At 34.7% G+C, this 23,277-nt stretch overlaps 4 protein-coding genes across 5 annotated transcripts; 2 read left to right on the top strand and 2 right to left on the bottom strand.

The window, feature by feature from the left end:
• Positions 1 to 1,885: 1,885 nt before the first annotated feature.
• LOC143590117 (uncharacterized) lies at positions 1,886 to 4,126 on the bottom strand. The gene is made up of 7 exons (XM_077070699.1): positions 3,995 to 4,126; positions 2,891 to 2,958; positions 2,723 to 2,799; positions 2,531 to 2,630; positions 2,362 to 2,463; positions 2,159 to 2,258; positions 1,886 to 2,062 (listed from the first exon to the last, which is right to left on the bottom strand). The coding sequence occupies exons 1-7, from the start codon at positions 4,076 to 4,078 to the stop codon at positions 1,886 to 1,888; spliced, it is 708 nt and encodes a 235-aa protein (XP_076926814.1). The 5' UTR covers positions 4,079 to 4,126.
• Positions 4,127 to 6,214: 2,088 nt separating this feature from the next.
• LOC143590116 (deoxyhypusine hydroxylase-like) lies at positions 6,215 to 9,355 on the top strand. 2 transcript variants are annotated; one of them, XM_077070698.1, is made up of 8 exons: positions 6,215 to 6,492; positions 7,769 to 7,902; positions 7,985 to 8,205; positions 8,279 to 8,324; positions 8,394 to 8,417; positions 8,508 to 8,634; positions 8,932 to 9,050; positions 9,138 to 9,355. In XM_077070698.1, exons 1-8 carry the CDS (start codon positions 6,333 to 6,335, stop codon positions 9,177 to 9,179), a joined length of 873 nt encoding a protein of 290 aa, XP_076926813.1. In that variant the 5' UTR covers positions 6,215 to 6,332; the 3' UTR covers positions 9,180 to 9,355. The 2 variants fall into 2 exon arrangements, with proteins under 2 accessions (XP_076926813.1, XP_076926812.1); XM_077070697.1 differs by having other exon boundaries at positions 8,279 to 8,417.
• Positions 9,356 to 12,767: 3,412 nt separating this feature from the next.
• LOC143590114 (cytochrome b561 domain-containing protein At2g30890-like) lies at positions 12,768 to 14,086 on the bottom strand. Its single transcript, XM_077070696.1, has 3 exons — positions 14,045 to 14,086; positions 13,652 to 13,800; positions 12,768 to 13,144 (listed from the first exon to the last, which is right to left on the bottom strand). Exons 1-3 carry the CDS (start codon positions 14,069 to 14,071, stop codon positions 12,835 to 12,837), a joined length of 486 nt encoding a protein of 161 aa, XP_076926811.1. The 5' UTR covers positions 14,072 to 14,086; the 3' UTR covers positions 12,768 to 12,834.
• Positions 14,087 to 15,527: 1,441 nt separating this feature from the next.
• LOC143590113 (poly [ADP-ribose] polymerase 1-like) lies at positions 15,528 to 17,522 on the top strand. The gene is made up of 3 exons (XM_077070695.1): positions 15,528 to 15,690; positions 15,791 to 15,964; positions 16,868 to 17,522. The coding sequence occupies exons 1-3, from the start codon at positions 15,637 to 15,639 to the stop codon at positions 16,913 to 16,915; spliced, it is 276 nt and encodes a 91-aa protein (XP_076926810.1). The 5' UTR covers positions 15,528 to 15,636; the 3' UTR covers positions 16,916 to 17,522.
• Positions 17,523 to 23,277: the final 5,755 nt, after the last annotated feature.

Raw genomic sequence — 23,277 nt, 5'->3', positions numbered from 1 at the left:
ACTACGAAACTATCGGGAAAGTATTATCCGACAAGTCCCTTGGTTCTTTCGGAGTTATTTTTAATCGTTAACAATCTTAAAGAATTTGAAAATAAAAGTCCAATGTTTTCAAACATCATATTACCAATGAAGTTTAAATTAAAAAAATACTTTCTTGAATTGCCACCGGTTTTTACTTGCGCCGCCGCTTTAAACCCAATGTTAAATGTTACGGGGGTTGAATGTGTGATAGACGAAATTTTTTCAGCCTTAGATATGCATGAAGTTGACCCAAACTTTTCAACAGAGGCAAAAAATGATTTTAACTTGAATTTTAAATTTATGTATGACTTTTATTTAAATAAATATGGGTCAAACATACACATGCCTATGCCGGGGGGGCTTCATCAAGTTCAAGTGCTGCTAGAGTACGAGATCCCATGATTAGCCTTATGAACACCGTTCGCAACGTAACGGCTAAAAAACAAAGGGGTAACACCCCTTCAGGCGAACTAGGAAGGTATAGTGCAAATGATTACTCTACCGGTTTATCCGAAGAGGAATATGACACTTTTGATGTTTTGGCTTGGTGGAAGGTAAAGGAAACCGAGTTTCCGATTCTTGCCACCATGGCCCGTGATTTACTAACTGTCCAAGCTTCTACGGTAGCTTCGGAATCCGCTTTTTCTCTTAGTGGCAGGGTAATATCGGTGAGAAGAACAGGACTATATTCGGAGTCGGTGGAGATGTGCATTTGCTTAAAGGATCACTTGGACTCAATCGATCGTATTCAACACGTAACCACTATCGAAGATGAAACACCACTTGATGTTCGAGTGCACGACGAACAAGAAGACATTTCTACAAGTAATTCCGAGGAAGAAGTCGCAACTGATGAATGTTCCCACTGATGAGTATTCCTCATCAGTGGCAACCTTCAGTAGTTGTTATCAGTGGCAGCTTTCCCACTGATTCAACTGATGACTGTTCCCACTGATGAGTATTCCTCATCAGTGGCAGCTTTCCCACTGATGAGTATTCCTCATCAGTGGCAGTCTTCAGTAGTTGTGATCAGTGGCAATCTTCAGTAGTTGTCATCAGTGGCAACCTTCAGTAGTTATCATCAGTGGCAACCTTCAGTAGTTGTCAACTTGTCATCAGTGGCAACCTTCAGTAGTTGTCTTCAGTGGCAACCTTCAGTAGTTGTTTTCAGTGGCAAACATCTTCAGTAGTTGTCTTTTCTTCATCAGTTAATTGTTTATTTTTATGTTAATTGTTTTTTTTATTTTTCATGTTATACAAATACGAATCGTAGTTTAGAATCCAAATCGCAAACGAAAAACGAAAAAAAAAAAATATTTTTACACTGTAACCGGTTGGAACCGGTTACGGTACAGGAACCGGGTTAGGAACCGGTAAGAACCGGTTAGATAGGTTAGGGGTCCGAGGGTGGGAGAACCGGTTCGGTTCCCTAACCGGTTCGAGCCTGGAACCGGTTTAAAAGGGGGTTTTGAATATAGGAACCGGTTAGGAACCGGTTCCGGTTCCTAGTCCCAAACCGTTTTGAACATGCCTACTCGAATGCATTCTCTCTTCCATTCCATCACATTACTTCCACTCACGTCATGAATTTTAACAACCCCCCCCCCCCCCCCCCCACCCACAGACTATCTTCCCTCTCACCTCCACATAGATGCCACTTGGGATTCAAATTAGAAAAAAAAAACTCCGTGTAAGATTAAACATCATCCGTTTATTAAACATGTTAGACAGAAGAGGACTATTTTATTATTTTTATAACAAGATTAAACATCACTCAAACATGAGGACATTCAATAACTTATCTACTATTACAAGGAGCTTAGATCCAAAACTGGTTATATATATAACAAGATATGTACATGCTTCAAGTGGCTTTAATTAGAAGAACCACCATGACAAAGATGCATAACATTACAAACATCACAAGCCATGTGAAGCATGAGGTTTTGAAACTAGCTGAATACATAGTCGTAGCTTGCGTATTGGCTCGCCCTGTGCTTGCTAAACTATGCTCAACTGCTTTTTCAGTTGAATCAAGAATCTGCACTCGAATTGCACATGAGTTTTAATGCCAAAATTTGGAAATTTATATAAACAAAAGATTTGAAACTCGACTATGACTTATATAAAGACTCACTCTTTCGGTGTTTTGTATTGATTTGTTCATCTTTAAACTGTTTTCTTTCAGTTGTCGGGCCAAAATCACCATTTCATCCGTCAAATCTTCTTGAAGTTTCCTGTTTCAACATGTTTGACCCATTAAAGATTAAATAAAACTAATTGACCTGTTCTTATGTCAATGGGTCGAATCTAACACCTACTTTTGGGCCTTTTGAGTACCTGTGCTTTGTTATAAGTGTTTGTGCTGCAGCATCCAATTTAACAGGAGACGTTGAATCAGATGATTCAGAAGAATCTTGGCCTCTAAACGATGACGAGGGTCTGTAAAACGAATACGAACAAAGATAAGATCAAATTTAAAACCTAAAATCAGTATAGTTATACTTACACAAGTCTTCTTCTTAAACCAGGGGAAGTTATACTTTCTTCTTCTTTTTTATTATTAATATTTTCATTGGCAGACGTATAAACTCTGAGCTCACGGAATGCTAAAACCTCCGGCTGCTAAAAATGTATAGATAAATATGATTTTGTAGCATGTGAATTCTATTTAAATACTATATATGTATCATAAACAAACGTACCTCAGGGGTAGCTAGTATTGCTGCAATTGCTTCAATTTTCAGCGAGTAATCATTCACCAAAGCTTTTGAAACTCTGTGGACACAATAAGAAGATTATAATAGCAATGCACTGGCACATATAATAAGCATGCACATGGAAGAGGGGAAAAGTAAAGAAATCGAGCCTCGGTAATCCATCTGGAGTTCGCTCTAACTCGATTTGTTCCAGCTGTTCTCTTAAGGTAGCAACATACTGCAAATCAACGTATGTATTAGCTCCATATATCACAATGTTTGATGCCATTAATGGTGTCAACTAGGGTGAGCAATAACCAAACTGTTAACCGACACCAAAATAACCAAAAATCGGTTACCTGTTTTCTTTATGTGCCAATCGACTTTAACCGAACCGAGCCATTCATATTTTCATATATTTCTAGCTTTTAATCTTTTATACCTCCATTTCATGTATTTATACCTGCTCCATTATTTATATTTATACCTCCGTTTCATGTATTTCTAAGCAAAAATTTTAGCCCAAATTTGGTTTTGGTTAGTAACCTAAATTAACTGAACACTAACCGAATAAACCAAACCAATTGACCGAAAACCGGCTAGTTAATGAAAAATAGATTAACTGGTGACTTTGGTTTCAGTTTAGGCTAACAACCGAACGGAACCTAGCACACCCCTAGCGGTAGGGGTGTGCAAGAAACCGAAAAAAACCGAAACAAAAACCGACGGTTTGGTTTTATGTTTTTGTAAAAACCAAACTAATGGTTTGGTTTTGGTTTTGCATGTAATAAAAACCGAACCAAACCGAATTCCTAAATTTTTGTTTTTATATATTTTATATTAAATAATTAAGATTTAATAAATAAGTAACTCAAATATTTTTGGTAAAATGTACAATAGTCTATTATTTTACAATAAACAAACCATATTTATACCTAAATTCATTATTTTTTGCCAACTTTATTTTCCACCTAAATTTTTCAAGATCAAATGTCAAAAACCAAAACGAAAACCGGAAAACCGAAATCGAATGGTTTCAAATACTACAAAAACCGAAGTTTTGGTTTTCGGTTCGGTTTTAACCAAAAAACGCACCGAACCGCACCACGCACACCCTACCTAGCGGTAACAGGATTAGCTAATTAGCAATTGTGTTTCAAAGTCGAAAACTTTAACCTTGGTTACTGAAACATTTTATCAAACAGTTGGTGGGCACAATTCTGAGCAAACTTTTTTTTAATAGATTCAAATAAGCAATGAATTTGAAAACATACATGCAAAAGTTTGTGTTTATTTTGTTGGTGTGGTGCAGCTGCCAGCAATCTTTTGAAATTGATTTCGGTTTTAGTCAATCCCATCTTCAAAGAAAGCCTACAAGATTCATTGAATGATTACAAATTATGCATGGAATGATAAAAAGCAAATTGTTTATGATTAATATATGAGTTATTGAATAAAGGGTGTAATAAAAAATGGATCTTGATTGATGTACCTTTAGGGTTTGGATGATCGTGTGTAGTGTTGTTTGATTGTTGGTCCAACGGTTACTACTCGTATTGCCATCGGTTTCGGATTTGCTCCGATGACTTAACTAACCGGAGTACGCATATTTTATTATTACGAGCAACGTTATGTTAAGAGGCAATATTTGTATCATAGTTTGAAATATTATTTGTACTTTTTTATATGAGGAGAAGGGGTTTTCTCGTAATCGCTATTCAGCGTGAGAATCGGTATGTGTATATGGATATAAGTAATTATATTACCCTTCGCGAGAGGTTAGAGAGTATTCTTTTTCTCCGGGTTGGAATCATTTACCGTTTGGAGGTAATAAGGTATTTATAGTCGGAGGGGAGGAGAAAGAATGTATGGCCGTCTGCCATGTCGGGCAATCCACTAATCAGAACGCTTGTACGTGCGTTAGGGAAGTTGGTGGGTAATATGGCCGACCGATGTTGACGTTTTATACTATGTAGTACTATTGATTGTGTGTTGTCAATTCCACATTGGCTGGATATCCTTTACCATGATGATACCTCCATTTTGCACCATGCTTATGAAAATCTTTGGTGCGCTCTTTCCCGAGATGTCAGGGAATGTTTAACGTCTGGTTATATAGTATCTAGTGCCATGGTATCTAACATTGGCTGTTTGGCTGGCGAAGGCATTAGACTTCGTAATCATATGCTGGTCATTACCCTACAGTTTTAAAAGAAGTGTTTTGCATTGTGAAAACTTCCTTTTACTTTGCATAAATGCATATAAGAATATATACATAAGAACTAACGCCCAGTTTTTGAGTTTTTTTAAATGAGGGAAAGGAAAGGAAAACTAATGATAGTTAAAAAATGGGTGTTCTTGAGTTTTTTTTATGATATAAAGGAAAGGCATAGGAGGAGTTAGGAGAGATTTAATTAATGTATTTTCCCAATAAGTTATCCTCCCAAAAATGGGATGATTACTAAGGATAACTATTTTTTAACATAGTTATCCTTTACTTTTCTCTAATTTCCTTCAAACTCAAGAACACACATAATTAAAAAAAAATTCATTCCCTTCTCTTCCATTTCTTATTATTCCCTCTCATTTTCTTTTCTTTCCTTGGTTAAAAAGCTCAAGAACAAGACGTAAGTGAGCTCGACGCTTGGCCCTGATGTGGCTGACTCGTGCATTGACTTTGCCTTTTTTGTAATCGATTGGTTTGATTATAAAATAGGTGGTTAATTTGGTTTTTGAAAAATATGGTTTGATTAGGTTAACACTCTATTTTATATTTTGAGTGTTTAAATCTTGGATCGAATAATAAATATATTAATTGACATTTAACTTATAAAGGAGGATACGATATAAAACATGTCACTTATAGAATTTAACTAATATTTTTTGACATAAATATATTATTTATAAAAAAACCATTTATAAATGTCGGTTTTAATGTTTTAGTTTAGGATGAACAGTTTCTGTCAGGTACCAAAGCCGTATCAAACAAATACATACCAATATTCGTTTTTCATGTTTTGGGTTCTGGTTCCATTTGAATTTCGGTATGTTCAGCAACACCCAACCGACAAAATCGATACAATATTAGTATAGCTTCACTCACTTTTGGTATATTTTTCAGTACTTCATAGCATCAATCTCATCTCTAGTTTAAGCTACTTATACACGTATAAACATAATCCAACCGAAAATTACGTAGTAAAAATTTGAAGTTAAAAAAACGTTTACTTTTTTACATTCATGACTTTAAAATTTTGAAGTTGTCCTTTTGAATGTGGTGTAGACCGTGTAGCTGTACCGAGCATGAGTTCTTCAATGGTGACTCAGGTTCGCTCCCATAGAAAAACTTTGGGAGGGCATCAGTGGCTTAATGAAGGAATGTCGGAATTTTTGTGATCTTCGGTTCGATCCCGAGGGCGTCTGATTTTACTACTAGTGTGCCTTCGAGCGGGTAAGTCTCTACGAAAGTAAAAGGACCAAATATGCAAATACTCAATAGCTGCAATTGTAAGCTAAACAGATATTATCCATCGTTAGGGTTTTGGTACTCCGATCGGACCACTTGAACCTCCATTTCCGAATCAAATCATACCTTTTAACGTGTTATCAACAATGGCGATTGACGGAAACTCGTTCGAAGTAACTCCAGAGACCGAGCAGTTTCTATGCGAGCGGTTACTGGATCAATCGCAGCCGATTTCGGAGCGGTTTAGAGTATTATTCTCTCTCCGTAATCTCCGAGGTCCTGCGCCTCGCAATGCTCTCATTCACGGTTTGTTGTTTTCTATCTCTATGTAATTGTTTATGTGGTTCTGTTGTTGTTATATACTTATATGATAAATGGTTGATTTGTAGATGATTGTGAAGTGTGAGTGGTTATGATTTATGAACTGAATTAGTTTTATGCTAATTTAAATTAATAATTTGTTGAATTGGACTTATATTAAGTAGAAATAAGTAGTATTAATGTGTTTTTAAGTGTTGTGAAAATCGGTCTAGGTGACCGAGTGCTCGATAGGATGCCGAGGCGAGTTTGTTTAGTTTGGCCGACATTACTTGGAATCGGTCAAACTTAGAACTAGTCGGTCACTGATTTTCGTTGTTTTTTTGCGGCGATACCTTGGAAGCAGTGTTGTAAAAATCGCGATTAGGCGCTGATTGTTTGGAAATCGGAGGGCTACCGATTCGAATTCACCTAATCGGCCCCTAAAATTGGTGAAATTTTGGTCAAAATCTTTGAAGTAAGAAAATTGTACTTATTTTGAAAAACTATGTACAAAACTGTTGTGTGTATGTGTGTGTGTGTGTGTATAATTTGAGAGTTCCAATCTGATTAATTGCTAGTTGGTACCCCACCACCAGACTAGCGCCTAGCAAGTTCTACAACACTGTTTGGAAGAATGAATATCAATTTTTGAAATGCTTTAGTATTTGAACATGTATCCTTTTGATTTATATTGATATTCACGTATTTTGTTATAAATTTATTAAAGTTATGATATTTGACATATATATAATTTTCTGAAAATTACTTTCTTTATAACTTATCATGCTTGAGTACACCCCGAGTACTTCACGCCTAGGCAAAGTACTCGCAACTCCCCAGTTGATGAATACTTGAATATCTCTTACACAACTCATTTTTTGAAGTTTTTTTTATCAGCAATTAGGGCATATTTTGCTTGTAGGAAGATGACTGCTTGAATATCTCACACAACTGATTTTGCCTACTATGTTTAACGGAAGGCAATCAAATTTTGTAACAAATTAGTTTTAGCATGATAGCATCACAAAGCCTTGCAATGTTGCATTCCTGTTGAAATTTCACTACTGTTGTTGCAAAAGCCTAGATATGGAAGCAAGTTGCCTCTTTTTTGTTAGTCAGCTCATTTTGTATGTCATTTACCGTTTTGTTGACCTGGGACTGTACATTGATGATGTTAAATGTGATGCTATGAGTCTGAATGTGATTGTATGTTCATCTGTAGTAGTGTGTTTCTTTCATGGTATACTCGGTTTTATGAGATGTGTAATTTTAATTCTTGCAGCAACAAAAGATCCTTCAAATCTGTTGGCACATGAGGCTGCTTTTGCTTTAGGTCAAATGCAAGACGCTGATGCTATTCCTGCTTTGAAACTTGTTCTTAATGATCTTTCTTTGCATCCTATCGTGCGTCACGAGGTTGGCTTCTTTTCTATATTTTCTGCATGTTCTTTCATGTTTCAAAATTCATGTTTTGCTTGTATTGCATACGCATGTTCAGGCTGCAGAAGCACTTGGTGCCATTGGTTTAGAGAGTAATATTCTTCTTCTGAAGGACAGTTTGGATTCAGATCCAGCACAAGAGGTTCGGGAGACATGTGAGTTGGCACTTTCTAGAATCCAGGAGCTGAAAAATAATCAGTCATCCACAATAAAAGCATCACCATTTTTGTCAGTTGATCCAGCTGCACCTGCTTCTTGCTCTTCTGTAAATGAACTAAGGTTCGTCATCTTTTTGTTTCCAAATACCTTAAATATCTTTCACCAAGTGTTAAATCGGTTTAATTTAATACAGGGAAATCATTTTAAATGAAGAAAAAGGCATGTATGAGAGATACGCAGCTCTATTTGGACTCAGAAATCATGGGGGTGACGAAGCAGTTGCTGCCATTATAGAATCATTAACCGCAAAAAGTGCTTTATTACGACACGAGGTCTGCAGCATTGTTGTTGTTTTTGTTTACTTTTGTAACCTTGTATTCGTGCTTGCATATCTAACTTTTTTTTTGTTTTATGTATTTAAGGTTGCATATGTTTTGGGGCAGTTGCAAAACAAATCAGCTTCTGATGCACTTTCTAGAGTGCTTAAAGATGTAAACGAGCATCCGATGGTTAGACATGAAGCTGCAGAGGCTTTGGGTTCCATTGCAGGTTGTTGCTATTATTATTATTATTAATTTGTCATTTATGCTATATTTTAGTTTTTTAAAATAACTTGTAATATTTAATGCTTGATATAAATTTAAATTTACAAACCTGTCTGGTTTATTTTTGTTTACATGTACATAATTTTTGTAGAAAACCAAGTTGTATCTAACTGTAACTCAGTAAGCATTTTTTTTACACTACGAGTTCAGTATATACTTTATTTGCATACAACTTAGTTTTAAATTATGCAGATAACAAAACTGTATATACGTAGTAATACTTGAAAAATCATTTTTGTAGATGAGCACTGTATATCTCTACTTGAGGAATTTTCCATAGATCCCGAACCGATTGTTTCACAGAGCTGTGAAGTTGCTCTAAGCATGCTGGATTTTGAACGATCCGGCAAGTCATTTGAGGTAATTTGAAGATTAAATTTTGCTCATTTTATGCGAAAATCGTATCGTTTCAAGAGTGGTCGGTTTAACCTGTGTTGTTTTCTGCAGTACCTTTTCATGCAGGCGCCTCAATTACAGGAGGCCGCATGACGGTTTCACTTTTTGTGTTTTTCTGCCCTTGGATACTAGATGGCATACATTTTCATGGAATTTTGAAGGATGTATTTGACAGTTAACTTGTGACAGATGTATCATGTTATGAATGTGTTAGTTTACAGTTATAAAACACAATTTGAATTATATTATGATGACTTAGTCTATTACTTTTCTATATGTTCCCACTTCTATATAAATGATAAATTTTATATTAAACTTTATTCATACAAATGAAAGGTTTTAACTTTTTATACAACAAAAATTATTATTTTTGTATAAGATATGTAACTTTTGTATACATATGATTAAATTTTTTAAAAATTAAATAAATTTAAAGACAAGAAATTAATAACTATTTATTATTGACAGTTGCCACATTGTAATAAGAAATAACATATTAAAGAGAGATTTGTATTGGGCATGACTAAAAGGAAAACAAAAGGATACTAGTGAAAGAGATTAGTTATGATAGAAATTTGACTGAACATAAATTTTGACGGTTCAGTCAGTTTCTAAATTTATGTAAATAAAGTCAATTGGGTAAGGAGCTCCCTTCACCCTGGTCCGGAAAGATACATGATTCATGCTACATTAGCATGCACACTAACCATAGTTGCACATTACTATAAAATAATTATAAATTTGTAATGAGTATAGTTTTCTAAATGTTTAATGCTTAATTCTGAAAACTTACACATACCTCAATTCACTTGGAAAAATATTTCCTAAAACAATCTTAAGTGTGCTAAATATTTACCCAAGACTAGCAACTTCATCCATGATTGTTTCTGCAACGTACGTTATCAGGCTAAACATAATTTGCATCCACGTGTCGAAAGCCCGTAGCAATCAAAAGAACAACTTAACATACAAGACTCCGGCTTTTAGGGGCAGGAATGATATAAAACATAGCGCAAACAACACATGGATGATTCATTGATTCGTGACGTTGAAAAATTAAACACGTTATCGAATTTATGGGTTTGGATTTAAGATTAGGTTCCATTTGTAAGATGCTTCATATTGAGATATGGAAGTTATGAACAATTATCAAAGAGGCAACACGAAATCACAAAGTTATATGAAATGATATGGTTTTAGATGCCTTTTGTTGAATTAGATGCTTTTATTCTTCATCCAATTGGAGTTGACTCTATCCTTATGTGTTATCTAGGAGCCACTAGGTAGTTTAAGGATCTTTGGTACTGACTTGTATCGATTAAGGTCCCACCTGTCTGATTTCCGCGTATATAAATAAGGGTTAGATTTTCGTTGAATTAAAACAATCTTGAGTTACACAAGATAAGGCCAACATGTACTTGAAGAAGTCATTAAGATCGTTTTTTGCCTTCTCTTCCTCAAAGACTTCCGACTTTTGAATGATAAAAGTAAGACGTCTTTGAGAAGGGAAGACAGATAACCGTCTTGATCTATGTGTTTGAAGCTAACAGTAGTCAAGATGAATCACAAATCTGTGCGTATTTTCTTTACGTTTTAACTATATCTATTTTGTGTGTATATATATAAAGGATAGGATTACAAATTTGTACCCATATACCGCACACCACCTGGCTCAACTCCTTCCTTTAGGTTAATTGCCGTTTTTTATTAAGAGTAATAAGAGTAAACTGCGATTTACGTCCCTATGGTTTGTCTAAATCTGTGGCTTAGTCCAGTAGTTTCAAATTTGTGATTTTCATTCATGTGGTTTCATTTCACTCGTAATTAAACTGACCCCGCTAATCCCGTTAAGTTTGGTCGTTTAAACCCATCAGCGTGCTCCTCGCGCGAGGGGCAGTTGTGTTCCTTTTCTTCCCATACAAACCTCAGCCCTAATTTGCAAGCCCTCTCACGTGAGGGGCCTAGGTGTATTAGAGAAACAAAAAAGGACAAAATTGCCCCTTACATGAAGGGCACGCTAATGGGTTTAACGCCCAAACTTAATGGGGTTAGTGAGGTTGGGTTTAATTGCAAGTAAAATGAAACACAGAGATGAAAATCGCAAATTTGAAACTATTGGACTAAAACCGCATATTTGGACTAACCACAAGGACGAAAACCGCAGTTCACTTTTTTATTCAACTACGAGTAACTGTCTCTTTGAGCCCCTGTGTTTTGGTCAAATCAACTAGTTGAATCCAAACCCGCAATCTTTAATCCTCAAAGAATCTTATATTTGACTATTGTTAGAAACATAGTAGACCATACTTTTCACTAACTTTGTCGATAACAATTATATGCATTCATGAAAAATACAATTAATGGTTTATTAGTTTGTGTTTCCATTGATGAGAGCTTCACAACTAGCTAATACGCGTCCAAAATGGAGCCAAAGTGAATGCGATATCAGTGGGCGTTTAAAATTGACTTTGAAACAAGAAAACAAACCGAGTGAAAAGTTATCCCAGTATAGGCGGTATCATATGTATCTTATACAGTTTTAATTTTCTTTTAAACAAACGTAGGGGTGGCAAATGTAACCCATTGGGTTGAATGAGTTGCATTAAAATGTATATAATGGGTCAGAATGGGTCAAACTAAAAAAAGAATATGACTGAAACGGGTCAAAACGTGTTGACATTTCTTGGAAGGGTGTTTTTTTTAATTGAACAAGAATATTGAGGAAACTTTTTAGTATTTTTACTTTTTTAGTTTTTGATTTATATTTCGAGTTATGATTTTTTAATTGTTTTTTTAATGGGTTTTTGAAATGGGTCAAAATGGGTTGAGATTTCAAAAACCCCTCATTAAAAAATTCAAAAAAAAATAATTAAAAAATTATAACTTGAAATATAAATCAAAAACTAAAAAAGTAAAATACGAAAAAGTTTCCTCCTTTTTTCTCGTTTCATATAAAAAAACTCGAGAAATGTCAACCCGTTTTGACCCGTTTCAATCAAATTCTTTTTTTAGTTTGACCCATTATATACATTTTAATACAACACATTCAACCCATGTGTCACATTTGCCACCCCTATACAAACAGTATCGTATTCTTTTCAACAACATAGATATGATATTGTAAGGTTAATTATATTGGATTTTGGTAGTCAAAAAAACACATTTTGGCATTTTTTTTGGTATTAAGATGTTGGGTCATCATAAATTATTAAACCATGGATACTTGAGATGTTGAGTACTTGGCTTAAAATTAATAATCTCTAAACTGCATGAGGCAACATGATGGTTTCACTTCATTCTACTTTTCTGCCACTGCATACTTAATGGCTTATGCTAGCTGTTGTGGGCTTAGCCTGATCATTGCATATGTTTTCAGTTTTTTAAACCGCATATATCCGACTGCCTATGCTGCCCGCGTTGCATCATGAACATATAACTTTATAAAAGTCGGTTTCTCGTGAATATGATAACTTGTTAGCCTGTAAGACCCTACTAGATTTCTTCAACTTTTGTTAATTTTTAATCAGATCTTTTGTAACAAATATTTAAATGAAAAAGCAGGGCCGGCCCGTGGGCCAGAGAAATAAAGATAGGGCTTTAGGCCCACACTTAGTTAAGGCCTTCAAATTAAAAATTAAGAAAAAAAAACATTATATAAAACAGTTTTGTAACATGCCATATATGAATGATTCCACATGAATACTAAGCACATTGTATTTTCTATTAAATCACTAACCGAAGATTTTAATTAACACGAGTCTTTATTTTGTTTGGCTAAAACATTTCGAGTATCCGTCGGTTGTATTGTAGTTGTAGGTGGATCACTACCGCGAATCATACCTTGCTTTTGTATATACTCCCACTTATCTTGAAATAGATATAGAAATCCAATGCACACGATTTCCGCTGTGAAAAAAATAACCCAAGGTGTAATATTTTTTGATGATCTCTTTTGGTATGCGTGTAACCCGGTGTACACGTTGATGATCCCGAGTAGAGAAACCGTTGTTCCTAGCAGCCAGTGTGTGAAAAACCATGTGCTTCGAGTCTTAACGCCTCTGTAACAAGTAGAGGCGTTAGTTTTGGCCCGTTTACTTACGTATGGGTCATTTTAAGTTATGTTTTATCTTTAGCATGTCAAACGGGTCAGAAGGGTCGAAAACCATTTAATGTGTGTTCAAATGCACAACGCCAGCCCGTTTTGTTTTTGATAGTAATATATTTTTGTTGATGCTCTATTTTGGTTATTATAACCTTTTTTGATCCGTTATGGCAGCCTGACCAAGCCCAGTTTGACCCATACTAAAAAGTACACATTTTGACCAAAACGCGTTTGGCCCGGTACTCAGCACATTTGACCCATTACCTAACTCAACCTGTTGGCCCATTACCCAACCTAGCCCATTTGGCCCGTTACCCAACCCAGCCCATTTGGCCCGTTACCCAACCCAGCCCATTTGGCCCGTTACCCAACCCAACTCATTTGGCCCGTTACCCAACTCAAGCAATTTGACCCACCTTTTTCGGCATTTCAAGAAATATTTATACGCGTAAACACGTATTACCTGGATGGTCGTAAAAGCCCGCTAAGCGCCTGCAACAATACAAGCCCATAAAGGGCTACTCCTAATCTCCTATGCATATTATTAAAAGTATTGCTGAAATTCTTTACAGAAAGTACTGCTCCTGCTGTTACAAGAATCACCGACATAATCTGCAATAAATATAAAAAATAAATAATATGAATTAAAAATTTTTTATTTTTTATTTCTCATTATTTTATGTATTACCTTAAAATACAAGAAATTTAGAGCCAAAAACATATTAAAAAACCAATATTAAACAATCATTACAAGCAACACTAATTGCTCAATAAACAAAGTAACAAACTTTATTTATTACTAAAGTAAAAAAAAGTAGGATTATCATGTAATTAGTTAAATGATTAAAAAATGAACCTGAGTAACAGCATGTATAAAGAACATGATTCTAAGCCTTCTTCCTTGCACTAAAAAGTTTTCTCCGTTTTTCTCGTTCCATAAAAATAAATAAATAAATAAAAATTAAAAAATCGAGAAATGTCAACCCGTTTTGACCCGTTTCAATCATTTTCTTTTTTTAGTTTGACCCATTCTGACCCATTATATACATTTTAATACAACTCATGAGTCACATTTGCCACCAGTGATTACAACCCAAGTGAGTAGAATCACTTTGCTGGAAGGGTTCCACGACATTGAAAAGAGACCGGGTGTAAAAAGCGAGTCAAAGGTGATTTAGTGCCTTAGCAATATACATCCAAACTCTGTTGGTAGCAATGCTTCTCGCATTTGCTCCTTGACGCCCGTGCGTTTGCATTGGCGAAGAACTAGTGGGAAAAACGTGCCATGTTATTTTGGAATGAAGAAGGGGTGATTTGATAATGTTAATGAATGGGAAATAACTTATTAAGCATGATTATAGATGATATGTTGGAATGATGATCCGGTCTTTCTGAATAAAGTAATTTACGAGGTTGTGAATACTTAAAAAACATATTTAGGACAGTTTTAAACCGTTTGACGCGTATTCTTTTTAGCTACAATTTTTTAAATTTCACCTCTGTGTAACACATTTTCTGATAGGTTCTCGGTTGACAAACTTTGTTGGTATCTTAAGCCAAGGACTGCGAATAGCCCCTCCTGAAGCTCCTGCAACAGGATATATGGCTCTCTCTCTCTCTCTCTCAATACACACACGCGCGCGCACGCGCGTGCACACACACACATTAGGATTATGTGAGAACCATTTTTTAAATGAGAACTTTGAAAACCACTTTAGACCACAAAAAAAACTCTTTTTTAAAAAAATAAAAAAAAAATTATGAAACAAAAAAATACGCGAAAATAAAAAAAGTAAAAAAACCAAATTTTTTTCATCCCGGTTTCATAAAAAAACAATTTAAAATAAAAAGATCGGTTTAGCAAAATTATACACATATGTATAATACTTATTTTTTTTAATTTTATACATGGTATTCTTTATACATATATGTACAATTAAGATAAATGATAATGTACATGTGTACATTATGTAAATCGAGATTAAATACAAATATACATATGTGTATAATTAAGTTTTATTTTTTTTATTTTTTTATTTTTATAAAACCGGAATGAAAAATAAAAAATTTTGGTTTTTTTTACTTTTTTAAAATTTTCGTTTTTTTTTCGTTTTATAAATTTTTTTAAGAGGTTTTTTTGTGCCTTAAATGGTTCTTAAAGTTTTCAATTTCAAAAGATTCTCTTAGGATCCTCACCGTATATATACAGTAGATTTATATATCTAAAAGTGTAGAAGCCACCAGGACGCCACATGTCGAAGGAAATTATGGGAGAAATAAAAACGTGTTGACACATAAACTTTTAAACGGATGGTTATAATAATAATAATAATAATAGTAACAATAATTGTTTTTGATGTGTAGTTTGGCAAAGGAATTTATTTCGCTGACTTAGTGAGTAAAAGTGGTCAATATTGCTTTACCGACAAGAAAAACCCGGTGGGTTTAATGTTACTAAGCGAAGTCGCGTTAGGGGATATGTACGAACTAAAGAAAGCCAAGGTAATTTTTACAGTCTTTCTTCTATAAAAACTGTTATTCTTACATGCAATATTTTTTCACGGTCATGACATTTTCTTTCTTTATTATTATTATTATTTAGTATATCGACAAACCTCCAAAAGGAAAGCACTCGACTAAAGGCCTTGGCAAGAACATACCTAACGCCTCCGAACACCTTAACTGGAAAGATGATGTCATCGTGCAACCCGTGCCCTCGAATGTTAAGACGACTGAGTTGATGTATAATGAATACATCGTCTACAACACCGATCAAGTAAGTTCTTAAATATAAAACATACCAATATATTTTCTGCCATATCTAGGGGTGGCAAATGTGACCCATGGGTTGTATTAAAATGTATATAATGGGTCAGAGTGGGTCAAACTAAAAAAGAAAATGATTGAAACGGGTCAAAACGGGTTGACATTTCTTTAGTTTTTTTTTATGGAGCGAGAAAACGGAGAACTTTTTAGTACTTTTACTTTTTCAGTTTTTGATTTATATTTCAAGTTATAATTTTTTAATTAGTTTTTTTGAATTTTTTAATGAGGGTTGTATTAAAATGTATATAATGGGTCAGAGTGGGTCAAACTAAAAAAGAAAATGATTGAAACGGGTCAAAACGGGTTGACATTTCTTTAGGGTTTTTTTTATGGAGCGAGAAAACGGAGAACTTTTTAGTACTTTTACTTTTTTAGTTTTTGATTTATATATTAAGTTATAATTTTTTGATTAGTTTTTTTGAATTTTTTAATGAGGGTTTTTGAAATCTCAAGCCATTTTGACCCATTTCAAAAACCCCTCATTAAAAAACTCAAAAAAATAATTAAAAAATCATAACTCGAAATCATCATCATCATCATCATCATCGTACTCAGTATATCCCACCAATAGCAAAGCTATGGTAGGGTCTGAGGAGGGTAAGATGTAGACAGCCTTACCTCTACCCTATAAGGATAGAGAGGCTGCTTATAAATCAAAAACTAAAAAGGTAAAAATACTAAAAAGTTTCCTCCTTTTTCTCGTTCCATTAAAAAAAAACCTTCTAAGAAATGTCAACCCATTTTGACCTATTATATACATTTTAATACAACCCATTCAACCCAATGGGTCACATTTGTCAGCCCATATGTAATAATATTTATTTAAAAATTATAATAATATTTTTGTTAACAGGTGAAGCTGCAGTTCTTGTTGAAGGTGAGGTTTCATCACAAGAGGTAAAATACATAAGAAGTGTGTACAAATATGGTTAATGTTTTTTTTTTTTTTGGAATTTAATTGCTTAATGATCTCTTTTTGGGGTTTGTTTGGAGATCTAAAAGCAAAACTTTTTAGTATTGTAGCTGCAAATACTTTTGAAAACCGGTGACTCGTAAGGGGCATATTTCTATGTTTAAATTTTAAGAAAACGGGCCAGTTTTGCGGGCTGGGCTGGGAAACGGGCTGGGGTTGAAACGGGCCATTTAACATAAAAACATATATTATATCGACCCATCTATGTTTGTCGAGTTTGTTTCGTGAGTTTTAGTATTGTTTAAAGTATTGTTATCGCGGTATGGATGAGTGTCGGTTTTGAATGGCGGTTTCAAGGTGACGAATACTAGACAAAATCCGCGCGGTTTCGGTGTAAATGAATCCATGTTTTCTTAAAATAATTATGTTGGTCTTTCTGCATGATAGTCAACAGTATAGGTTGGAAAATCATGGGGATTTTAACATGACATCATGGTATATGTATTGTTGGGTGTAAATCTTGGTATATGTTTTCTTATTTGGAAAGAAATCATTTAAACTAATTTTTTAACGAAATTTTGTTTTATTGAAGTTTTGGTGCATTTTAAAAAATAAAGTTGGTTGCGAATTATATTAAAATAACATAGTATAACTAGTCAGTGGTTAAGTTATCGTCTCCTAAATCTTTGAAGGGTCAAGACCTCAAGACATGATAGATCGTAAAGAATAACACAACGTTGTGTAAATATAACACAATGCTGATTGATATAACACGATGTAAAAAAAAAGACAATGACGAAAATAGCCCAAAAAGAAAAACACATTAATAAATAAAAAGACATAATGATCTAAACAAAATTCTAAAATCTACAAGTTAGAAATCAAAAACGAAAACTTAAAATCCAACATCGTAGAGTTTTACGAGATGGTTATAATGCCCACTAGTTTGAGTTAGAGGTGCACGAAATACCCGGTTCCGGACCCGACCCGGAACCGGTTCCTACTCGTACCCGACCCGAGGGTAGGACCAAGTATAGGATTTCTTCCCGAAGCCGTATCTAGAACCAGAACCGACCTGGAAGCGGTGGAACTAGAACCGGATAAACCTGGTCAAAATCCGACCCGACCCTACCCTCGAGAAAAACCCAGTGAAACCGGTCAAAACCCGGTCAAATACCTGGAAACGGTTCCTACCCGGACCCGGTATTAACTTTTGTTGACCATACCTGGAACCGGTTCCTAAAATACCCGGTTTATGCACCTATAGTTTGAGTTCAATCAAAGTCCATCTCGTCTGATGCCTTTCTCGCGACTTTCTTATTTTAGAAGACTATGTCTTTGAACCAAACTATGACAATTTTTTTATAGAAGTATAGAACGGCGACTCTCTTGTATTTAAGCTACTACACTCTCAACATTTGAAGAGCCCCGATGCCCCGCTTCAGAGTTTGTCTCCGGCATTCCCCCGAGAAATTATACCGCCAGCTACTACTTGACAGTCGTTGTGCTGCCACAACAGCAATCAGCAGAACTCTCCGGCTACTACTATGAAATCCGGTGGGCTTCAAATCCGAACTAACAACCTTGTATAAGACCTAGCTCAAATCATTCATTGTCATATTCACCCAAAAGGACACAGGTGAGGATCGAACTGGATCTCCACCGAAAAAACCATGTCTTCCTACCACTAGACAATAAGTGGGGGATAAACTAAACTATGACAAATCCATATCTTAAATATGTAACATAATTTTTTTTACTAAAATATAGAAAGTTAATAGCGGTGAAAATAATAACATATAAGAACGTGATAAAAGCTTGCTGGACGGTGACATGGATATATATATTTTATTTCATATTGCTGTTTAACGTCAAGCTTTACAAAAGCAAATTTTTTTCCCTCTTACTTGAGTTGGTGACTTTCATAGTGGTTGAATAATCAGCCACAGCTCTCGGAGAGAGCCACAACCGCCCCACTAGGGCCAAGACTGTGATGTCTTAACCGGGCCCACGCTTGGCATCTGAGTTTGGCTAGGCGTTCCACGAGAAAATTTCGAGCCCCCTGCCGCTTGACAGGAGTTGTCCGCCCACAAGAGCAAGCTCTCTGGAAAGGGACACTCTAATAGAAAACTCATGTCGCCATCAAGATTCGAACTTGAGAGGCCAACCGACATCAAGCTCTTACCCATCATTTGACTAGCCACTTGAGCTAGCCCAAGTGGTTTTCCCTTTTTAGCTAAAATCATATTTAAGAATCTTATAAACACTAAAACACATACTTATTTGTTCAAGTATTAACAATAACATCTATAACTATATAAACTTAGTTACAATAGTTATATAAAAACTTCCATTCTATACGTATACAATAAACCGAAATCAAACTAAATTTGTTTGCTCATTGGACCTGAAACCAAATATTAATTTAATTGATTGGTTGGTTGTTGACTTGAAGGTTTTAAACGGCGGAAAATATAGCAAGTCAACAACCAACTAAGTATAATTTTGTATGAATACTTCAGATCAAAACCGAACTAAATTTATGATTTCGTTTATCATATGCAAACCGTACGATGAACCAAGGTCATATATATTGGTAATTTTGGATTAAATGAATGAACGTGAAGAGAACTTTATCGGTTAAGATGAATGAACATGAGCAAACGCTTGTTTCCACATAGATAAATAGTTAAGTAAGTGTAATTAGTAATCCTTTAGGCCTTCTAAATTCATATTTCACTGACATGCTTACGTTTATAATATACATCTAGCCGTTAATATTAACTCGTGTTCATTTGTATTTGTTTCTAGGAACACCATTTATTAAACAAACATCATAAAACAATAAAAAATTCTTGATTAATCTCTATATGTATATTTTTCGTATATCTGTTAGATTTAATTAAAATCAATTAACAAGTATAATAACTTAAAAATACGTGTCTGTATCAGGTGTTGCAAAAATCCTGATTATGCATCAATTAATTTCCGATTAATCGTCAGTCCCTACTTCACTGATTAATTTTGGGCTAGTCGGCCAATTAATCGGTCAATGATCAAATCTGGCCAAAATCATGATTAATCTGACTCAATCGGCTTTTTCTGATGAGCATCTGGCCAAAATTGGCGGTTTCCGGCGAGATTTCGGCCAAAATCAGCGGTTTTCGACGAGATTCCAGCAAAGATCAAGCGGCTTCTAGCGAGATTCTAGTCAATTCCCGACCAAAATGTGCGTGAGTATATATAAAACTGAAAATTACATATAAAAATGTGTGCATGTATATATAAACTGAAAATTATACATTAAAGTCCGATCTGATTAATCCTGATTGTTGCTAGTCTCCACCTCACCGTCCGACTAGCGACTAGCGATTTTTACAGCACTGGACTATATCTGTAATTTTTATAAGTCAGAAAACATAAATTTGTTGTTACAATAACTTGTAATCATATAACTCTTTTACAACAAAACAGAAGACAAAAGTGTAACAAGCTCCATCGACAATCCATTTTGGATTTCTTTAGTAAAAACATATAAACTGTGAACTCAAAAATAGTACATATACAAATTCTTTTGTTTTGTGAAAGTTAATAAAAGTTTTCAAAGTCAAAACAAATGACTTGACCATAATACATGTGTTGTTGATGAAGTGATCCTTAATATAGGGAAATACCAAACCAAATCTAAAAATGAGTCAAATTTGTAAGTTAGTATTAATTATTAATTAATAATGTCATAATCACCTGATAATCTAAGGACACGTCAGCAAATGACAAGAAGACAAGTGACAGCAGTTCCCAGGTGCGGCGGCGTTCGGCGGAAAAGTATTTCTTTAAAACCCCTTTCAAATTAATATATTTACACATGGACCCTATACTTTTTGCCTTGCTAATCGCTCATATAAGTTGACTTTAATAGTATTATTACTAAACTAATAATAAACTAATTATTTAACTCAATTATTAAATACTAATATGCTTTATGATATCTTAATGTGTATTATTATTATTTTATTATTTAACGAGTGATTGGTTGTAAGATGGTTTTCGAACGAACTACACTACTCCTAAATTACATTATTTTTCAAAACTAATTTATTAAGACTCGATTAAAGATAACATTCAAAAAAACCAAGAAAGTGTGGAATTCATTGTGTAGCTTTGTTGTTTTGGTTTTCGGAATTGACTCGGATTCATTAAAGATAAAACGTCACACAATGTAAAAAAAAACAAGAGACAAGAAAGTGTGGAATTTTTAGGGTAGTTTTTCGACTTATAACTAAATGTCTTATTCAACTTGTAACCTCACCCATTTTGTCTTTTGATTCCTTCATATTTTGTACATTTTTTTAAGAAGAGAAGATCAAGATTAAAGAGATTGAAATATAAGAGTTGTTTTATAGCTAGAAAACTTATCTTTTCTTGTGTTGTATTTATGAGTTTTTTGTTAGTGTGTTCTAGTGACTTATTTGTGAGGGGTTCACCACTTGTGGAAGTGGATGTGATTTGAGAGAAAGATGATAACTACCTCTTGAAGTTGGTGAAACGGAGAATATGATCACTACCTTATATTAGAAAACCTTTGTACAAGGTGATCATTATCTTTGAACTAGTGAAGCACTTGGTTTATTGAGGATCTCTTCCATTTAGGAGAAACTTTAGTGGAGCAACTCCCGAATGGAGAATCACAGGAATGTTGTATACACTATGTCAGATCTGGGCTATAGTCACATTTTTTCAAAAACCGTCTTGTCACACTTTTGAAAAAATCTGTGGCTAATCTTAGTTTCAGCCACACATTTGAGCATTCGTGTGACGAAACAGCCCAGTTACGAGGCCTTTGGTCACACTTTCTTAATGAACGTGACCATAAACACATCTTTTAGACACACACTTCAATTTCGTGTGACAATAAAAGCCCGTTACGATACCTTTGGTCATGTTTTCAAAAAGAACGTGACCATAAACTCACATTTTAGCCACACTTCAATAAAATAACGTGACAGTTGCTAGCCACACTGAACAAAAGAGTGACCAAATATTACCAACTGCCATGGTATTGATTGATTTTTTATTCATGTGACCAAAAACATAGGTAACATATCCACACTGGATGTGTGTGGCCAGTTGTTACCAACCGTCATTGTAGTTTTTTTATTTTTGTGACTGAATGGTTTTGGATTTGGTCACTTACATGAGTTACTAGGTGTGACCATATAGTAGTTTATTATGGTCATGGTTAAACTTCTTTTGTGTGACTAATGACCTCTAAAAATTTGGGCGGTGGTTTTTCCCTCCGTCGATCACTCTGTCCCTCCTAAAAACCTCAGATATTTTCCTTTTGCCTACCAAAACTCCCTGACCATTACAAACCCTAGTTCTACCATCTCATCCTCACACCATTCAACCCTCCGATTAACCACTGCAACCTCCAAATAGCCACCACCAGTAAACATAGCCCCCACCACCATTGTCTTATACCTCGCCACCACAGCCAAACACCACCGTCGAGCACCACTTTCTTCACTCCAAACCACAACCATCTCCGGTGCCGCTTAATTCCGACGACCACCGCTTACCACCATTGCTTCTGTCACCATATTTCTTGTAAGTCGGGATTTTAGGTAATACTTGTTAGTTTTTGTGATTTAGGCATAATACATGTAATTTAGGAGATTTTAGGTATAATACATGTTAATTTAGGAGATTTTAGGTATAATCATACTAATTTGGGGATTTTAGGTATAATATATGTTAATGTTGGGGATTTTAGGTATATTATATGTTGATTTTGAGGATTTTAGGTATAATATATGTTAATTTTGGGGATTTTAGGTATAATTCATGTTAATTTTGTGTTTGTTTATGTGTGCATATGCACTTTCTGGCGAGACTTGTTGCAATTGACCAGATTTGACATTGATGCTGCTGACCCGTGGGTTCGACATCAGTGGTATGCCAGTTCTTTCTAGTTTATTTATTTTATTTCATGTATTCAGATTTAGGGTTTTATGATGATTTAAGATATATGTTAATTGTGTTTAATTTTATATAGTGTAATTAAGTTTGTAGATACTTAAGTTGTTATTTTAGTTTTCAGTTTAATATCTTAACTGTAATAACCACGTACAGTCTTGTAAACTTAACGTGTTCAGAAACTTAAAAGTTATTGACCAGCTCTCATATATGGAAATGAGGCAAAAGACTGCAGAGTGTTGGATCTGATTCATATGGGGTCAAACAGGTTACAAACTTATCTTTTATGTGTTTGTTTTATTTTTAACAAACAGTTATCTTTAGCTAGTTACAAAGTGTCTATATTGTTACTGATTTAGTGTCTTCAGTTAATT

The sequence above is a fragment of the Bidens hawaiensis genome, unplaced genomic scaffold (genome assembly GCF_021521415.1).
Source record: "Bidens hawaiensis isolate Kalapana, Puna unplaced genomic scaffold, B.hawaiensis_p1.1 tig00038170_1, whole genome shotgun sequence".
Classification (NCBI taxonomy): Eukaryota; Viridiplantae; Streptophyta; class Magnoliopsida; order Asterales; family Asteraceae; genus Bidens; species Bidens hawaiensis.
Note: the sequence above shows the minus strand (reverse complement) of the source record. Positions and strands in the feature narration are given on the sequence as shown.